This window comes from Tachypleus tridentatus, chromosome 12 (genome assembly GCF_004210375.1).
Source record: "Tachypleus tridentatus isolate NWPU-2018 chromosome 12, ASM421037v1, whole genome shotgun sequence".
NCBI classification, from domain to species: domain Eukaryota; kingdom Metazoa; phylum Arthropoda; class Merostomata; order Xiphosura; family Limulidae; genus Tachypleus; species Tachypleus tridentatus.
Window position 1 is genome coordinate 38,482,343 of NC_134836.1, and position 21,959 is coordinate 38,504,301.

General features: G+C 30.8%; 1 protein-coding gene across 3 annotated transcripts in view; it reads right to left on the reverse strand.

The window, feature by feature from the left end:
* Positions 1-21,959, reverse strand: part of LOC143233070 (rho guanine nucleotide exchange factor 11-like) — a 115,135-nt gene that overhangs the window by 12,455 nt on the left and 80,721 nt on the right. For all 3 annotated transcript variants that reach the window (XM_076468951.1, XM_076468952.1, XM_076468953.1), the window contains 8 exons: positions 12,559-12,617; positions 12,364-12,441; positions 11,138-11,394; positions 4,768-4,994; positions 3,796-3,921; positions 3,125-3,242; positions 1,757-1,935; positions 878-1,124 (listed from right to left, as the gene is read on the reverse strand). In XM_076468951.1, coding sequence (XP_076325066.1) covers positions 878-1,124; positions 1,757-1,935; positions 3,125-3,242; positions 3,796-3,921; positions 4,768-4,994; positions 11,138-11,394; positions 12,364-12,441; positions 12,559-12,617 — 1,291 coding nt within the window. The remainder of the gene's footprint in view (positions 1-877; positions 1,125-1,756; positions 1,936-3,124; positions 3,243-3,795; positions 3,922-4,767; positions 4,995-11,137; positions 11,395-12,363; positions 12,442-12,558; positions 12,618-21,959) is intronic.

The window sequence follows — 21,959 nt, forward strand, 5'->3', positions numbered from 1 at the left end:
ATGAGAATGCTTAATATGTACATGAAACACATGAAGAGAACAAAAAGTTACATTTCAATTGGATCTTGTGATCTCCAAAACTATCAGAAATATAAACTTTACAATTAAACCTTTAAAACTCCTTATAATATATTTGGCTATATAATTACTGCTTTTTTTTAATTTATTTTTTCTGCCACATATTCAACTAATGGTAATAATTCAGCATTCCAAGTCCAGTGATAAATAATGGGCCTTTCTCAATTCTCCACTCCCTACAAACATTACTTTTAATCACTATACCTTACACATTACATTTTCAACAGTTTTCAAATGGTCAAATAAGAAAAGGTAAACTCTCTACACATCTGTGATAAAAATATCTAAATAAACGCAAGTTTTTTTTGTTTTTTTTTGAGTTTGAAGTTTATTTTACTTACAACTTTCACTAAGATCAGCAGTCAAATGCAAGAAAAACTGATTCCTTGTAACAATAAAGAAAAAAAATGTTGGCTGGCCAGCCCATTATTTTCAAAGCATATTTTTCCAACAAATGCTTGACTGTTTTTGTTTGTACATCTAACAATAACTGGAGTTTAACAAAATTCTTCTCACCGTTTCAAGAAGACTAGGAAACATTTTTCAGAAGATAAAGATGGACAGTATTTTTTTTAAATATATTAACTACATGATAAAAAAAGTTGGAGCATTGAAGCTTATTGATACAGTTTCATTACAATTAATTTCTTTATAATATCTTCTCAATATATTTTATTTCTTACTATTTATTTCCTTTCATACAAATCTAAGAGCACAAGTTAACTACATTTGTAATTTTTGTCTCTAAATGATCTGCATATTTTATAAAAAAAAAACACACTCAGCAAATATAACTTGCCTGTAGCCACGTTTCTTGTAAACAGGTTTTGTACACGAAGTATTGGGCTGTGGGTGACTTTGGTGTCTTCTCGGCCTGACATCAGATTGTTGTTGTGGAACTTCAACAGCAACTTATCATCCTGTTTCTGGAGCAATACAAGAATGTCCTCAAGTAATACCACATGCATCTCAATAGTCTTTTGTTTGTGTAACCTCCAGGTCAATGGACCCTCGTGGATCAGCTTATGCTTCGTTAAGTCAAGGTGCTGAAAAGACAGAATTCACAAACAAAATAGTTTTTCAATTTAACGGTTAATAACCAAGAATAAACATTGGTTATTACTTCATGCATACATATTTCTTAATATTATCTATGACAGTTGTCTATCGTGTTTGCATTTAATTAATCAAACCTCCATAATTTATTTTAAAAATTATTTAAAAGTTGAATGCAAATTTTGATAATATCTGGTATTTTTGTAAATTATTACAACATACATACATATATATATATATACTGAAAATTCTCCCAGATGTATTCTAGCTTTAAACAAGACCCACTTTCTTATTACTTACTTACAAATTCCTTGAATATTTTATTGGACAGAAAATTCAAAATGTTTCATACAACAGGCAAAACTGCATATACACTCAGATTAACTGATTACTTGGGTCTTTATAACTAGAACTAATTAATTAAGTACTATTTATACACATACACAGAAAAACAAAACATTTTAGTACATTACAACTGCATTGTCTACATACTATTATCAAGTTTAATAAGTACTACATTTTGTAATGTTGAGGTATTCCTTCCTTCCATAGAAAAAACAGCATAATGACTTATCTACCTTGAAGGTATACAACTACATACTTTGATCATGAAAATGCTTACGTGATAAGCTTGAACAATAGGTGCTTCAACTTTCTCAAAGGCACTTCTGTCCATTTTCTTTTGAAGTTCACCAAGTCTATGTTCATTCTCTGATTCTTTAACAGCTTGATTGACATGTGCCAGGATTTGTTTGCTACAGTGTACTGCCTGCAGTAACCTCCTATGTTCTTCAGAATTCTCTGTGTAATAATATTCAGTAAAAGAAATTCATGGAGCATACATACATACATACATACATACATGTGTGTGTGTGTGTGTAAAAAAAAAAAGAAATTTAGTAGTTGTAAACACTTCTTATTCTCAAGTATTTCTAACTGAAGTTTTAAGATTTAGACTAACACACTGCTAGGATATTTTTAAATTGTGTTTTGCCATATTGTCTTTTATCATGGAAAATATATCAAACACTTATATGCATACTAAATGAAAATTTACAAAATCTCATTGCGAGATATTTATCATCATGACCATTTGCATCTGCATAGCAGTCTTTATAATATTAATATGATATTAAATCACATTACACTTGTTTCTCATGTACTTCTGTCATGTCTTGAACAAACAGAATATTAAAAAATTCAAATATACACTCCATAATTTGTACATATTCCATTTAAAGATGTTTGAAAGCAATGAAACAGGATTTGTACATCATTAAACATGGCACAGGATTTAGACAATTTTCACTTAGAAGATTTTGTACGCAGAAGCAAAATCATTTACCTATATAAGCTTTAAGGATGTCACAACTGATGGTTTATAAAACTAGTGTAAAAAAGATACAAGTTTCAGTCATTAAAGCAAATTTTGTTGTTTGAGCAATTTTCTAACTAAGGCACAACTTGACAACTGAACACTAAAAACAACACCCATTTTTCAAATATAACACAACAAGTTTGGACAATAAGAGTGAATCACTTACCACAGTTTTGTTTAAATGAACTTGTAACACGGCATCATGTTTAAAACTTTTTAAAACTATTAACCTAAATGGTGAGTTAGGGTTAATAAAAGCATTATTTGTTACTGGCTTAGTGCTCTAAAAAGGTTTGTTGTCGAAACAGTGCGGAAACACTAGATCAAAAAATCTTGTTTTCAAGCGCATGTAAATTATAGTACAAACTTCAAAATCAGTATTTATTAGCTCATTAAGGTACACAAACAAACAATGCTTACACATACATTATTATGTCACAGAGAATAAAAACAATTTAAATACACTACAGATTATATTATAGGGTTTAAAGAGGCAGATGTAAAGTACATGAGCTGACAAGCTATTAAGGTACTTCCAATGCAAAAATTACGATATTACACACACACACACACACACACAAAAGCACAGTTGATGGAATATTTCATACTTACGTGGTGTATATTTTGCAATATTTTCTAAAAGAAGAGGGTATTTGGTTAGTCTCTGAAAGCCTGTAGCAATAATGTCTTTTAGCTGTAACCTTCTACAGAGATGATTTGCTTCAGCATCCTACAGTAAATCATATATACAATAAAAATATTTACAATAATACAAAACTGTACTGCTCAACAATAAATCTGACTTTCTGAAACATGCTCAGTAACATGATACTTTTCCAAGGTCACAGAGTAAAGTGTTACTGTTCCAACGTGATTTACAAACAAGAATCTTACTTGTATTAATACTGCAGACTTTTATTGTACGTGTATTAAAATATGTCATGGCACGTAATTTACAGATTACTATAGCGTACAATCACAATTTTTTTCAAGTCTCCAAATCCATACGAGTGCATATATGAATTCTACTTACATTTTCCACATCAAATTGCACAAAACTACAATTTACCAAAGTTTTAATTAAACTTAACAATTTGGAAGATATATTGTGATGTTTCTTAACCTTGAACCAGCCAATTATAATATTTAATACAGTAAGATAACACAAAATTTTGAGAGGTTTGGATTATGTTCAAGTAAAATGAGGTTTAAGGATAAACAAATAAAACTATATAAATTTTTTTGTTGAGGACAATATGAATACATAAAAACACCAGTCTTACAGATAAGAACTGTGCCAGCTTTTGTTCCTTCTTCTGCTTATTCTTAAGTGCTTCCAGAGCAATCGACTGGTTACGACAAAACTTAGCTGCTGCACTCTTGATTTCTTTACCTGAAGATCCATCAAGCTATAGAGAAAAATAACACATTTCTGAATAAAAATAACACTCACGTAAATATTCTTACTTCCACTGAAGTAATTTTAAGAATGAACTGTATATGTCTAAAACCTCTAAGCTAAACAGAAGTTAATACAAACTAGTAAAACAGTTTTAGTGTTTTATTAGTCTTTGCAAGCATTAGATTTGCTAGGCACAATCTTGATAAAAAAATCAGTAAATAGATTTGTTGAGCTTTGTTACATAAAACTTTAAAATACCCCAGTTAGAAAAAAATAATTTCAAAATGTATATTCCATATTTAAGAGAAACACAAAAATTAGGTCTAAAAAAATCCAGATTTAAAATAGGGCAAATTAAATAAAAGAAATTTAAGTGGAATAGACCTATCATCAATACAAATGTGAGGACAAGATCAGACCCTTTACAAGTTTTATCTTTCCTCTCAATACAAGTATTTTGCTAGATCTTAATAAACAATAAAATATATAAAGTGATCTAACCCAAAGTTGCATGTTAAAGATCCACGACAATTTGTGGATTTTATATACTACTGAAAATTAAACAAAATGCCCAAACACTGGCAGTGGATATGCAAATTCTAAATGCCAAATACTGTATAAATGTTATCTGACAGAAACTTGTCATATTCTGAAATTCTGTAAGCATCAGGAAAGTTGAAGTTTTGTGCTTCCTACAACTACACAAAATCTCAATCACCTGAAGGTTCAACATCACATTAACTTGACATCATCTGGAAACCAATTCAATGAATATGATTCTGTGCTAGAAACAGACACTATCTCAAATAAATAAAAGATATCAGAGCAACTTGATTACGTCAGTAAAACTCACCATTTCCAGCATGATGTCTCCAACATCACCAACCACTGGCTGTTCCCGCCTGCGGGCTTTCATTTTATTGTTGAACCTACTGTGGATTTCCAGCATCTCCTCCAAGTTAGGAAAAAGAAGATATAATTGGTCTGATGGTAGAAGCTGTTCCTGCTGCATTGGCTTGAAAAACAGCCTATCTAACACTTTCAGGTTCCGGACATGGGTGCGTTCCGTATGGAAGAGCTCTGAAGAAGTAATAATTTACTTAAACTTTCAAATTTCTAAAAACGTAACTCCACCATCATGTCATGCAAACAAGAATTTCATATTTTCAACCACTTTAAGAGCTATGATTTTCTTATTCTATTAAAGAACAAAATGTTAATATTAATAAACTGTATGCACTTTGTACACATATAAAACTAAGAAAACAAAAACTATGAAATACTAATAGAAAGATACATAAACAAAATCTGAAATTATAAATATTAAACAAAAGTGATCAAACAGGTTTCAAAAATCTATTAAATCCAAGAATTTTATCAAAATACCTCTATTGTTGTCAAACTACAACAAAACCACATCAATCAAATACTATAATAAATGTTAACTATATTCTTCTAAGGTTTTCACATACACTTCTACATTATCTGCTTCACAACAAACCACTTTTTATTCTAGTCCTTAAGATACACAGAAATATTATAAAAATTGTTAAAAACAAATGGGTTACATGCTGTAAAATCAGACTTTAAAAAAAAGAACAAACATTTATAACTACACCCACCAGATGTCACTTGGCAAATTGGCAATTATAGTTGTGTGTGTAACACAAGTAAATACAAATTATAAATATATCAACATCACTAATCAGTGATGAAATTAATCTAATGTAATCTAAGCCATCAAACAGATTATGTCTCTATGTCCATTTGTAAGGACATATTTCCAATTTTCTGACATTATCTCTGTGAAACTTTCAGGGGTCCTTGGAAATTAAGAAGTGCTCACTGGTAACTTCTAAACACTAGTGTTATCACATCAGGTACCTTCTCAAAAGCATCCAAGTCCCTGAAAACCAGCAGTTCTTGAAAGAAAAATTTAAACTGTAGCAGAGTCTAATTTCAGGCATTTATTTAAATCTTTTATTTCATTCATTTTCTATTTTGTAAATTTTAAAACTTCAATTTACCCCCTTCCTTCCCCAAGCTATTGAGGTATCACCCTCTCATGAAGGCAAAAAAACACATTCTGCATCTAGTGTAGGAACCTCTGCTCGATGGTTAAATGAACACAAACCATACAACACAAAAAATAATTCTAAACAAAAAAAAAAATAGAGTATCCAAAAGTCACAAATGTGTAAAAAAGTAACTGCAGAATCAGCACCCAAAACTTTTTATATCTAACTTTCAAACTGCTGGTGAAATGCTAAAGCAAGAAATTTAACAATAAAACTGGGAGAGAACTGTGTTTTAAATCCATAAAGTCCTTAGATGATCTAACATCTGTCACCTACATTTAACTGCAGATACTACAAGTAATCCCAGAAGACCAATTAAAATGCTAAGTACCCCCACAACAAAGTGTAATCACAAATTTCACCAACCCTTGTATTTTAAGACAGATAAAATAATAAAACTATAGTATTCTTCTGTATAATTTACAAAACACATTACATGAACTCTTAATCTAAACCCATGGTTCCAAAGTTAAATGATCATGAGTGCAAAATAGAACTAAATTATCCATCCATACAGTTCAATATGTTACAGTAAATTAGTCCAATTATTAATTATTCCATATTTTGCAAACTAGTTGGACTGAATAGGACTAACAGTTACATGAAGTTAGTTTTTAACTAATTGTATCATAGCTGTTATTATTTAAATCATTTCTTGTCAGTTGAAATGTTCTGATTTATACACACACAACATATTATCTATACAGAAACCAAAGTTTAATGATAAAAGTATGAAAACAATGGAAACAACATTTAACACTTCAGATGACAACAGTGATTTTATATTTCAACATTTTGGAATATTAATATTCCATTTTGGGCAAGCTATATTAAACAAAATAAAAATATAAAATTGCCATTTGTAATGTTATAAACTTAGAAATCTCTATGAAACAGTAACACTGGCTATTTCAATATTTTTAAAACATTTACCCAAGATTCCATATACCATTACTGGACATTTATTTCTAAGCAATATTTAAATATTATCTATCAAATTATCTGCAAATTTCTCTATTCCAAAACCATAACTCATCTCTCAGAGAAAATTTATTTCACACGTTAATGTCACCTTTTAGAAGAAATGAGGTACAAATTCAGACAGAAGAAACAGTCTATAATTCAATATGAATCAGTAAAGAATGAGCTAAGAAATAACATCATGGATTGGCTACAACCACCTACTTAACAGTTTTAACACCAGAGCTACATCCTTTCTACAACACACCCACAACGTTAAAACGAATAAAAGTTATAAAATCTTAGTTATACCATCCCCAAATTGTCTTATTACTATTCAACCAGGTTCAAAAATCCTTCTTTGGCTGTATTTTCCAACTGATTGTACTATCACTCATGAAGAATATACTGCCTCAGAATACCAAGTCACCCAATCTAATAAAAGTACAAGTGCTGTCATGGTTAATTATGTATTTTCGATGTCAAAACAAAATCTAAATCTCTTTATGTTTACTCTTTACTTTCACTTCAATCACAACTCCTAAAACTCCTTTCTGCACAATTCACAAGATTGTACAGAGTTAGTTTCAAACTTTAACTTTATTATCATCATACCTCAAAGTTTTACATTGTACAAGTTTCAATTTCTTCAAAAAATCTTCAAATAAAAATACTTAAACTTTGGTTCCATTGCCATATGATCATGAGCAAGCACAGGTTTTGACCTTTTGTCTCTATTACTTGAATATATTCATACTTATATGCTAATACAGTAAACACTAGTTATCTGTCCTTAGTTCAAATTCTACCAGATCAACAAAAGATCAGAAAAAAAATAATTTGCTCATCACTTGACAGTAGCTATGCCTATCGTCTTCTTACTTGGACATATTACTTCAAGCAACATGTACTTATTTTATTGACATGTTTATAACTAATAGAAAGAGTTAATTTAAACTACAATTTCCCAATAGTTTTTAAAACTGGTGCACAGTATTCATTTCAGTGCATTTTAAACAGCTGATGCAATGTTTGCAGATTTTGTCCTTACTAGCACTTACTGTCTTTTGTAGGCATACATATTTGTAAAATACAGTTAAATTGTATTTAAGTTTTATTTTAATATTTTAGTTAACTAGGTTTTAGCTATTTTTGTTTTAAATTTCACATTTGATAGGTTTGATAATTTTGAATACAACCTAAAAACTTCACCTCAGTTTGTGATGTTAATTTACTACATAAAGTATATAAACAGTTTGCTGAAACGTATTTCTGCAAAAGGTACGGTAATACCTGTTGGTGTGCATTAAGAAAAAGGTAAAACTAATGACAGAAAAAATAAACTAAGTGAAAATGTAAATACCTGAAATTGCAAATAAAACCAAAAGAAACTTAAGGATTATTTAATAAAGAGTTAAAAAATGTGTACATATTTCTGTTTCTTAGTTTCAAATATTTAATTGTACTGTACATAAATGATAATAGTTACAGTAAGTAATATGATAAAAAAATGAAAATAAACAGTTACTTAAAAACTTTTGATATTAATTTAGGACAGTGTTTTGCAAAACTATTCTAGGTATGCTGCTAAACTGTAAATGTATGGCATCAAGTATGCTTTTTCATGACATTTTAAAATAACCAAGATTATTTAGGCAAACGTAGCCTTATCCTAACACAAGGAATCAGTAGAGTAAATGGGGAATGCCTGTATGCATGGTGACACTCACATGTCCTCTTTTCAAGTGCAGGATCAGATAAGCATGTTGCAAATTTAACATTATTTTTCTAGTGTGCCATGAGCATAAAAAGTTTGAGAGCCACTGATTGTGGAGGTTCTAGACCTTACAGAAATGAAAAACTGTTAAGAAAGTTTTTATACTTAAGATAAAAATTACCTTCCATTTCAACTATTTAAAATCTGAGTATCAAAAATTAATAAAAGATGTTTATTAGATTTAACAGAAAAAATAATGTTTTTATTTTTTTGAAGTAGATGCCTTTAGGAAAATTCAAGTTTAGAAGGACTCAATCCACTATATTTATTTAATGAAATTTGAGAGTTACATAACCTATTTATGAGGCAAGAAGGTTGGTGTGAAAGGTTTGCCACTAGAGGAGCAGAAAATTTCAAACATGATTGCATTTTTCAAGGTGTTCTTACAAGTCATTTACCTCTCAGACTCCTGACAATAATGCTTTATGTTATGATTAACATTGTTCATAAAAACAATATCCTCTTAAAACCTATATTATCCAGCACTGGATCTCCTAAGCTGATTAAATTATTTGTTCCTATTCTAAATGTAGTCATTTCCATAAAAATTACAGTTTAAACTTCTTCCTCCTTTGCAAAGGAAATTTCTAAAATTACTAATGTTGATCAACAAATACTTTCTAGACATGACATCAAATATTTAAACTTTAAACTGCACTAGAGAAATTCAAGTAGCCTTATATTTTTAATTTTTTCTTGGGAAAATGTTTATCAGCTTTATTTACCAATCACTTTCAGAATTAGACACATCTGCCCTCCTTAACGATATTCACTTTGTCTTCAATGGTCATATATAAAATCAACAAGATAGGGCAAAAATTAATAAATTTTAGGGCTACTACTCACAAACATATATCTATTGCTACGAGTGTCCTTGTCTGGACAGCTCTCTCACCAAATACAGATTTTATATGGAAGATATTTTGATGACATTTTTATTCTGTAGAAACTAACCACATTAAATAATTTATGACTTGTTTAATGTGACCACAGCTTCTACAAAATAAAAATGTCATCAATGTACTTTATATATAGTTATTTAATAACATTAATTTTAATTGTGAAACATAGGAAAATAAAAAAACTGCCTTTATTTGATATCCAAATCAACCAAGTTAGATAATCAGTTCAAACTTCCATTTGTTAAAAAAACAAATACAGGTTTACATACTTATTTCAACGGTTTGTTTCTACACTCCTTTAAACAAAACATGTTACTCATTCTTCTCAATAAGGCAAATAGCATCTGTTACTACCAAAATAACAATCTCACAGAATATTTTAATACACAGCAGCTAAACTCTAACACTATTCTATTCTAACAAAAATGAGCTCCATTATGCTGTACACCAATACACATTAAAATTGGTAATTATTTTTATAAGAGAAATGAAGTTTTTTGTGGTTTTGTGTTTTTTTAACACAATAATCACAAATTAAAATAAGGAATATTATATATATACCTATATATTATCAGTAAAACACCCTTCAAGTATGTTAACTTAGTATCTACTTCTCTATCTTTCTATGCTGTGTTTAAATATACACGATACCACTCACACTAGCAAAACAGCATGACAATTACAACTACAAACCTATGGAAATACAAGGGTATCAAATTGTAAAACAACTTTAACATCTTCCAGACACCACAACTAGACATGCAGTGAAAGTAGCAACCACATCATTCTGATTAAAAATTTCAAAATCATTTCACCTTCATCATCCAATAATAAAACTTTTAATTATAGAAAAACTTATTGTAAATTAATTTCCAACTCTAAATAGTAACACAACACCAGTTACATTTGTTCTAAATAACTTGTATAAATCTGATAGAGTTTGGTTTAATTTGTCTTTTGCACAAAGCTACACAAGGACTATCTGTGCTAACCATCCCTAATTTAGCAGTGTAAGACTAGAAAGAAGGCAGCTAGTCATCACTACCAACTGCCAACTCTTGGGCTACTCTTTTACCAACAAATAGAGGGACTGACCATCACATTATACTGTCCCCACGGCTGAAAGGGCGAGCATGTTTAATGTTACAGGGATTCGAACCCCCTTCTGATAGAGAAACTATTACTGTAATATTTATATTGCAACCTATACCCATCCTAACATTTATTACTTATTTCACTTTTTTTTTGAAATGTTGGAACTTTCTGAATTTCAAAAAGTGTTTGCATGTTTTATCTTGTTTAACATATCTTCCCAAAGATGAAGTACATGTTTATTCCAAAGTGTTCAAATACTAAATGTCTGTTACCAACTCAAGTGTCAAATGTTTGATGTTAAATTTACATTTATTCATCATGTAAAATTTAAATACAGTAAGCAGTTTGTAGTATTAATTTATCATACTGATACTGTAACATAACATAAGTGATTAAAGTTATCCATCTTACCATTTATCACATCTTGACGTTTCTTTTCTTTGGGCTTCATTAAACGTAGAACATTAATATTCACATTTTCTTGCCATCTGGGAGGATCGTTTTCTGCTTCCAAGTCTGAATCATCAAACTGGTGAACATGAGAAGACAAAGAAGACCCTGAAGAAGGCAATGGTCCAGTGGAAGGAACGAATCCTGGGACCGAGTCAGCAGGTGTTCCTCCTGGAGTTTTGTGTACCATTTCTAGAGAGTTGCTTGGACTATCAAGACTTCCAAGAAAGAATACCTCCAGTTTTAGTGTAATTCGAGTAACATCAAAATAGCACAATTAACACGATACTAACTATGATACTCAGACAGCATTACAAATGCCTTATGATTATTCCTATAATAGAATTCAATTATAAACTTTTACAATTTTGTCATCAATGTGCTAATAATATAATTTAACATTTTTTGGAAAAAAAAAGCTCAATTCATATACTTTGTTTCCATTATATTATACTTAATAGGAATGACTTATTTAAATGCACTGTTTTTTATACAAAATCACACACTTTAAAATATGGATTTGTATTTAAACTATTTCCTTAGTTCTTTTGTAAATTGCAATTTTCATACCAATTAACATTTGACCAAACCTAAGATATTGAAAAACAATGCTTAAATCACAATGCCCAAGAATTCAAGTTCTATAATAAGCAAAGATCCTACATTACTACAAGGTAATCTCTGGCTGTAAAACATTGAGATAATATAACTAAAATTACAGTCAATCTTACAATATGACATCAAGATGTTTGGTAAATTTATTAATATTTAATATAAACATAACCAGTACTTAGTGAAAATAACCAAAATGCAGTATTAACTCATTTCTTTATGTGCATATTCAGTTTATACGAACATATTACTACACCAGTTACATGATATTCTATACCTGACACCACTTTTATATTCAATGAATTCTAAAAATTATGGTTAAATTAAATGCTTAAAAATAAGAACCATAACTATTCAAACAATCATCATAAACTTATGTCACCCCAAAGAATCAAGTTTGTACTGCTGCCCACAATGCAATATTAGAACTATTTTGTCGTGTTTTTTTTTTTGGCATGTATTGTTATTTCTAATAGTAAAATTTTAAAAGCCACATTGTTAAGAAAACATCTCACAGTAAAAGTCTCAAACAAAACCAATATATTTAAAGAGTTTGTGATTATCACAATATTTACCTTGTAGATAAGCTTGAATTAGAAGAGCTTCCTGAATTGTTGAGGTCTGAAACATTCTTCTCGTCAACTTCTGCGTCACTGAGGTACAAAATCAATTTTAAAAAATTAAAATAGCACAAAAAGCTGCATATCTGCAATTTTGTTTTTCATATGTTGTTCCAACTTCTACAAATGAACAATAAAAGAATTTCAAACCTTTTTGATCTTGGAATATTTGGGTCGCTCCGTTTCCTTAAAGGTACTCGACTTTCTCTCTGTAAAATAAAAATCAAAAAGATAATAGTGTGGTCAGCATACTGTAAGACTTACCAAACAGATAAGCCCATAAATGGATAAAAGTTCTAATCTTAAAAATGAAGTCCAAAGTCATTATTATTATGGCATGAAACTTGAAATTAAAAGTACAAAATCTGATTGATAACAATATATATGCATTTTTACACCAGCAGGTTTTCCATTTATTACTCTTAAATAACAAAACCTGAATTTTTTTTTTTTTTTTTTAAATCAAGGTACACCTAAAATATTACCCTATTTAATTTTCATGTTATGTGGATAATTAAGAGCAGTTGGGTTAAATGTTTAGAAAATATGTCTGTCTTTTACGCAAGATTAAGGTAAATGGAATTATAAACATCAAACTGCAGCTGAAAATACAATAAAAACTATATTAATAATTTATACATGGTATTACCTAAAAGATATTAGCCTATATGAATAAAAACAAAAATCAAGAGAAAAATAATACTTTCATGTAATTATCTTTAGGTTTATTTCTACCACTGCATACTTATTTCAGTCTAACACTTGTAGAGCTGATGTACAAAATAAAAATCTTAACATTTACATCATGATAAATTTAGTTACTTTTACTATACAGTCATGTAAGTCTAAGTTTAAGATAACTCAAAGACTTAGCATATGACCAAGCTGAAATATTTTTATCACACTAATTCCATTTAACTAGGAAACAGCATTATAATGATTCTAGCATCACAAAAAATTAATCTACAAAAACAAATACATAAACAGATATTAGTAACAAACCTTACAAATCATACTACAATGGAACTATTAGTTGAACAATACTGTAATAACTTTTTTTTTAATACATGATGTGCAAGTCCTAGCTTTGTGAAATATTTACCCTGTGTGCATGTAGATTTGCAATAGAAGTTACAATTTTACCAATTTGTCTCCATATCCATTGCCAGCTTTATTGTTCTCCATTCTCAGGGTGCAGATACAGTCAAATATTTCACATGCAGATCAGTATAAATATAACACTACTGTCTGTTATATGTCTATGTAAATACTTCACAGGGTGTGGATGGATTTACACGAAAACTGATATGGAGGTTCATTGGGTCCATGGACAAATACAAAATTTCCATTTTGCAGGAGTTTTTTTTTTTTAATTTTATGCCAAATTTGAAGATCCACCAATAGGAGCAAAGTGGTTAAGTCCATGAGGAGATACATTCAAATTTACAATTTCAAGTTTTGTGTTTTGCTGTTTTTATGGACAATATGTTGTTTTTAAATTATACATACAGAAAATAACTTTTTACGTCCTAAGCTAACCTTTCATTAATCACAAATTTACATAACTTCCATCCAGGGTATGGATACCCCTGCTAATAAATTTATGAAATGTTAATTTTTGCTAACAGCAATTAGATGTTATTAAACTATTCATAAATTCAAAATTCTAAAGGGCCAAAAAGGAGTTTATTATCTATCAAGGATGTCCATTCTGGCTCCAAATTAAAACTACCCTTTTCTATTCAGTTAAATTTTATGCCTCCACTGCCATTGAAAGCAGCTCATTCCAAATCCCAAAGACTGTTTAGAAAATAATACTGTCTAAACTGAAGACAACTCCTACACTGCCAAAATTTAAGCTCATGACTCCTTGTTCCATTGTTTTCGTTGCTAAACACAAAACGTTTGATGGATCTATATTACAAATACCATTAAACACCTCAATCAAATCCCACCTGATCCTTCTCCTTCCCACAGAAAACAAGTTTAGAAATTTTAGTCTTTTTTCTTATGACCATCCCACCATATCAGGTATCATCCTAGTGGCTCTTCTCAGGACTTTCTCCAACAATTAAATGTCCTTCTTAAGGAATAGAGCTCAAAACTATATACAATACTCTAAATGAGGCCTTACAAGAGATCTATACAGTGAAACAATAATACCCCTTATCTTGTATTCAATATGTTTATAAATGCTACTCAAAATTACAGTAGCCCCATTTATAACTACAATACTTTGTTTAGATGTCCTAAGCAATTTTTATATCACAACACCAAGATCTTTTTCTTCAACCACAGTATTGAACTTATTCCCATGTAAATTGTAACAACAATTTGAACTGTGAAAACCCACATGCATCACTTTACATTTTGGACAGCTAAACATCATCTATCACATACTGGCCCAATACATCAAATGACTTAAATCTCCTTGTAAGTCTCCTGCACCTTTAATACAATTAACCAACCCCAAAATTTTAATGTCATCTGTAGACATCAATAATTTTGTGAGTCATTCAAGAGTCAATATCATTAATATAAATCACAAACGGCAAAGGATCCAGTGCAGAGTCTTGAGGCACACCACTGGTAACTGTGATCCAGTCAGATCTAATTTCATTTATTACTACTTTCTACTATCCAGCCAATTTTCTATAACATTTAATAATATTTCTCCCACATCCACAGATTAATTTTTTGTAACAAATTTTTGTGAGGTACCTTATCAAATGTTCTCTGAAAATCAAGGTAAACCAAACTCACAGCATTTCTTTCACCAACTCTTGCAATGACATCCTCAGTGTCAGAAGATTTGTTAAACAAGGCTTTCCCTTAGTGAAAATACAGTGGTTCCTCAATACTAATAAACAACTTTAAGTGAACATGCAATGCATCTTTAATCATATTCTCCAAAACTTTTCCAATTACTGATGCAAGACTAAGTAACCTATAATTGCCTGGGAAATGTTTATTAATTCCTCTAAATACTGGACAAACATCAGCCAATTTTCAGTCTTCTAATACTTTTCTACAACAAAACAAGCTATGAAAATATTAGCCAGTAGTTCACAAATAAAATCGTTAAGTTCCTTTAAAATTATAGAATAAAATCTGTCTGGTGCAGGAGGTTTGTGAATTTTTAGGTTTCACAACTTTACTCTGAAAATTTCAGAACTTTGTACCTGCGCCTTACTTCATAAAAATTGAAGAGAAAATATAATTTAATAACCAATGTCATCTTCCAAATATCAATTTTATTTTTATGAGGCTCAAATCCACCCTAACATTTTGCTTATCCACCACATACCTAAAGAATTCCTTATTGTTTAATTCGCAGCCAACCCTCTTTCCTTTACAGTGTTTGCCCTTTTAACTTCCTTTTTACCCCAGTCTTAATTTCCTATAGTCCTCCAAGTCATTGTTTTCAAAAAGCTTAAATTTCTTGAATCAATTATGTTTATCCCTAAAATGATCTCTCACAATTTTGCCAAATCAAACTAGCTTGTTCCACTCTGTTACTCTTCTTGCCTGAATATGAAATATGTATGTTTTGTATGTACATCAAAATCACCCTAAATGCTTCCAACCTCTTTCCAAGATTACGTCCTAATTCTTTCGTTCAACCTACAGAAGCTAGATTATGTCACATTTCATTGGCCTTCATAAAATTTACAATCAAAGTTATTATATACATGGTTGGAAACTCAAAGCGATAATTAAATGCATTATCTTGCAAATTAGTAATTCATACCTCAAGGACTGGCGCCATCTCTTGATAAACAATTAAGTTATCAGTATTTTATTTCACACTAAACTTTCCACCGTTAACTTCCAATATTGTACGCTGCTTTTTAATGCTTAACCTTCAAATTACCGACTTTACACATCGTTCACTACAGGAAACTCCACATATTGCATCAACATGAATAAGTTAGTTTTTGTTCGTTCACCACTCACTACACTAAACGAAAAAAAGAAAACAAAATCGGTAAAATTACAATATTCTATATTAAAATACATTAGGGATCCCAGATTAATTACAATAGTAACGGTACATTTCTACAAAAAATTAGTATTATTCGTGTGATATTAGACGCCCTGTAACCAACAAAGGCAACCCCCATAAGGCCAAAGTATGGTGTCTTTTACCTTGCACAAACAAACCATCCTCCATCTTTCTGTTTCCCCTCTTTGACATCAAATCTGTGCTCATAATTTACACACAAGTAAACAAACAGCTTTTAATAGTGACTATTTCGTCGATTAAAAATAATAATAATAATAATAAACGTTTCAATGTTACAAATATATTTGGACTTTAAACCACTGAAGAGTGTTACAGTACTATGATCAAGAAATTACAAACACACATGACCATTAGACAGAATGTTAAGTAGTTTGTAGAAACAGAAGAAAAAATTATTTAGGTTTTGCAAAATATTTTATTTAAAAAAATTATTAGATAAGTAAATTTGAAAGATTTCAGCTGAGGTTTTTAACAAAGATTTTAAAGATAGTAAATTAATTAACATTTGCCTTAGCTGCTACACAAACCAGAACCAATGTAAAATATTTTGAAATAAACATTAGGAGAAGCTTATTTACGATAAAATTATCTTAAATTCAAAAAATATCAAACTAATACAGTAAGGGGTGAGAGCCAGATAGAATAAATGAATGTTTTGAAAAGTCAATATATTTTTACCAGATTCAAAACTTAAATTTAAAACAAAAGGGAATCCTCCATATCCTAGGCATTTGAAAATATTTCAACCAGGGTTAAATAATCTACAAGACTTTTTTTAAATATAGATTTCTCCTCTATTAGTTATACTTCATGCTCTAGCAATACCATGCATGGGTCACGTGTATAACAGATTCGATATTATTACTCATCACGATATTTTCTTGCATACCCTCAAATTGAAATTCTTTTAGACGAAAATAGAACAGAAAAAGCAACGATACCCTGGATGTGATAAAATATATCAATCGAAAGGATTTGACCTGCTGAATCCAATAGCGTAATTAGATCTCACATCGGTCAACAGGTGACGGAGCTATGAACTAAACGTTTGTATTGGGAAGGGGATATTTTACGATCTGTTTTGCCACTTCTAGGCATTCTTTTCAGCCTATTGATCAAGGGCCAGTGGTAACAAAATATGCCCTCCCAATATTTTTGTAAATGTTAAGAAACTTGATTAAATTTTGTTTCCAAATATTTACGTTATAAAACAGCTACAGACGCTTGGCGAATTAACTATACGTGTCTCTATAACTGACAAAAGTATTTCTTCATTTAGCCTCATTCACCTCAATTTAAATAAAACTGAAAAGTACATCAAAAGACGTTTAGAGCTGCTCAGCTTATTAATTTGAATAGTTTTTGGGTTTTTTTGCACTTTCGGGTTAATTTAAATTATGGGTGTTTTGTTGTGGCCAGTGTAAATGGCATAATTTTAGCTGTAAGTGAGAGGTTTATTCTTTTTTAATTAAATAATCCTTCCACTACCCTGTACGGTTGGACTTTGTCCATTCAATTTACCAAACAAACCATAATAAAAGTGAACAACCTACGGACTCCATATTAGAAACAAACATTCTTACCAGATATTTTTTTCGAACAATATGCTACTGTACTTATCCTTTCAATGTAACTCCTGTTATACATGCATTTTTTAGTTACTCGGGTTTTGTGCGCGCGATAACAGCACGTGGTGATGACGTCATACAACACTGTTTAACTAACGGCGGAAAACTACCGTCTATGGATTGAGTGTGTATTCTCAAACTTTCGGGAACGAAATCTTGACGACCGAGTTCCTGAAAGGATAGTCTAATATTAGTAGTACTTGAGTTCTTACGTCATTCTAGTTTCTCCACGTTGAATCTTCACACAACCATAATTCTAGTACGTGAGTGGGCGAAACCCTAACTATAAATTGGTATCAACACCACATAAAATGACTTTCTAATATTGGAGATGATAAAACTTCTACTCCATAAATAGTTAAATCCTATATCCTAATTGTTTGTTTAAAATATTTATATGGGATAACTGTGTTAATTACACGACGTGAAGTCACTCTCCAGTAATCATTAATTTGTAAAATTAATTACTAAAGGCTGGTTTGTTTTTTTTGTTGTTGTATTACCCTGGTGAAGTACTATTTTCTCGTTATACATATTACGTATAATGAATAACCAACGAAAGGGTTAACACTTATGTAGCTTACGTTTCATACCAGTAATAAAAATAAATTATTGAAAGAAATCTCCAAACTTCGAAAACCTACAAAAAATATAACAAACAGAACTCAATCAGAATAAACAATAAACATTCATACTTTATATAGTAAATCTTGCAATGGAATCTACTCTCTCATAACAGTCCCTCACTCACGAGAAAATATTTTTCTTTAATATACATTTTTATTTTCGACAAAAGAAAACTGCTACAGTACTATCATCCTAGACGCTCCCTTGAACCCAAGTTAAGACGTTAAGAATACTACAAAACCTTCTGCGAAACAGACAATTAAAATTCCAATATCTATACATGAGAATGTAATGAGTCCTCCACCTCTTAGGTTTTCATTCACAAGTTTTGCTGAAATCCTGACTGGAACCTTCCAATTGTTAACTTAACAGAGTTCATCATTCAAAATTCGTTCAACACCCTTTAAAGGAAAACGTTTATTATGATTTTATGACTTAGGGGGGAGGGGTAACCATTAAAGATTTATGTATGTAGTAAAGTCAAAATGCGGTATTAATTTTTTCTGAATATGTAAGTAAAGAGCACCCGAAATCAGGTTTACCACGCGTTTTCTTATTAATCATAAAATGTGATATTATAGACATAATATTCACTTTTTTCTTCTAAAAATTTTCCTTTATGAAAAATTATAAGCCTGTATTATCAGCCAGTAAAAAACTGAATCATTATTACTGTAAAATCATTTTCTCATAGTAAGTTCACTTGTGAACATAAAAAAATATCTTTTAATTACAAGCAATCTGTGATTTACAATCATGTTCAACAATACTAAACTAACCTGTACACAAAAAGTATGATCAATGAACAACTCTTAGCATAACGATACATGTTATTCTACTTCAAAATAAAGCTACTTAATATACTAAACACTGACTGAACAACGTGGCATTTGGATTAAACTAAGCAGTGTTCTGAAAACGGGGATTTCCCTCATCACATGGTCAAGCTAGCTAAAGATTTCACATCATTTCTACGAGCAAAAACATCTGGTGGCCAAGAAGTACTGGATTTTTATATATCAGTACATGTTGCTGTGAATTGTGTATCACAGTTATAAGAGTCATATGTTATTGGTAACATGATGTACATGTGTTAGACCATGTTTCACTTGAATTTAACCAACATGTACAGGTTCCTTAATTACAGCGTGTGACCAACCTTACGTAATACGTAAACCCATTTTCTGTGTACTTCGTCAATGCGTGGACTCTTACTACAAGTACAACAGCCTTTTGTAAGCATTTTATACTGAACGATCACAGTTTTAATACGAGTACAATAGCCTTTCACAAACGTTTTATACTGAACGATTACAGCAAATAAGTACTACAAATTATCTTAAACAATTTGTATTGAATTAAAGTTAATATTTCATGATAAAATATAGGCAAAATTTACATTTCCAAGAAAATAGCTATGTTGAAATTTATATTACAACGTATTTAATGTTTGATTTGGTCATCTGGCAGTCTACATTTTACAATAATTAATCAATGTACATGTTTACAAGATCTAATCAAGTTTCCAGAATGTAAAAGCTCTGCAGATGTTATAGGATTAAAACAGAATTGTGTGTTACACAGCTTATTGAAACTACTCTTACGCGACATAAATCATGAAGTTTTTCTGAGAGTTGTACTATTCACAGAAAACAAGAGAAGATCCTCAATAGTTGTGGGAACTTGAAATTCTTTGTGGAAATATTAGAGCATATTAAATCATGACTTTTTTTTTTATTAGCTATATTTTTGTGCGCTAGCGTGGGGTGCACGTGTACCCGATTAGATTTTATTATTCATCAACGTCTTTACAACAACCTACCCTCAAACTGAAATTATTTTAGGCAGGATTAAAGTAAATTAACGATACATTGGGCGCGGTCACATACAACAATAAAAACGTTTGACCTCCCGAGTTCAAAATTCTAATTTGATCTCAAATCAGTCAAGAGATGACAAAGCTACAAGATAAAATGTTGTACTTGAAAAAAAAAAGAACCGTTATGCCGTAGCTAAGAAACTTCAATCAAGATTTGTGTTCAAGAAACACTAACATTTTAGAGGGGAGGTAATATCTTCCACACAATCAAATCAGACCCTTCTGAAGAAGATCTGACACCCAAGCAGACTCCTCCTTGACCATTAAGAATGAACAAATGACGAGGACTACTGAGAGCTGAGGATTTAATACAAAAAAATTGAAAAGTTTTATTTTATGTCGTAATATACATCATTCACTTTGACAGCTTACAGCAATGTCTGAAGTCAAAATTTCCTTGCACTGCACCATATTCTGCTTTGACAGTATAGCTAATTCCTTACACCCCACAAGCCAGTTCTACAGTGATAAAACAGCATGCTGCGTATTTTAGTGAACTTCTGTTTACGCGCGACTTTCTCCATTAACAATCATTCTGGCACAATCAAATGGTGATGGTGCTTAACACGTAATCTGAAGATCGCGGATTCGAATCCTGGTTAGCTGTAGGACAATTTGTTTTTTCAAGTTTCCTGTAAAAATTAAACTTTCCCGTACTAACCGCAATAGAAACTTTACAAGGCTAGCTGACTATTCATATACGAACGAATAAGTTGGATAATTTTCTCAAGGTAGCTGCAAAGCATTTTTTACTTATTTTCTTACTACTTTTCCCATACAAGAGTGGCCCGACGTGGCCAAGTGGTTAGGGCGCTTGACTCGTAATTTCAGGGTTGCGAGTTCGTATCCGTCACACCAAACATGCTCGCCCTTTCAGCTGTGGAGGCGTTATTTGTGACGGGCAATCCCAATATTCGTTGGTAAGAGTGTAGCCCAAGAGTTCTCGGTGGGAAGTGAAAGCTAACTGCCTTCCCTCTAGTCTCACAGTCGAAATGTGTAGCTTTACACAATATTAAAAACAAAACAAACACCATTAACAATGCTATACCAGTACTGTAACTGGTGTTAATTCCAGATGAAATGCAATTACAGAAATTAAATTCTTGTCTTCATTTTTCCTTTCTTTCAGAGTGAACTTCGATAATGCAAGTTGTATATAATCTCATTTAGAAAATGATGTCAAACGCAGAATTTAAGAGCATGCAGTACTGAGTTTCATGATGCTCCTGCTTTAGAAAATACTTTCATGTGGTAAGAGATACGCGTATAATATGAAATTAGGCTTTTAAAGAAAATAAACTTTAAATCACTATGGTAGTTTATTCACTTTGCGACGTTCCCGACCAACCGTTTGTGTTTTTTCAAGCCCGTTGCTCAACCGTCCCTCAGT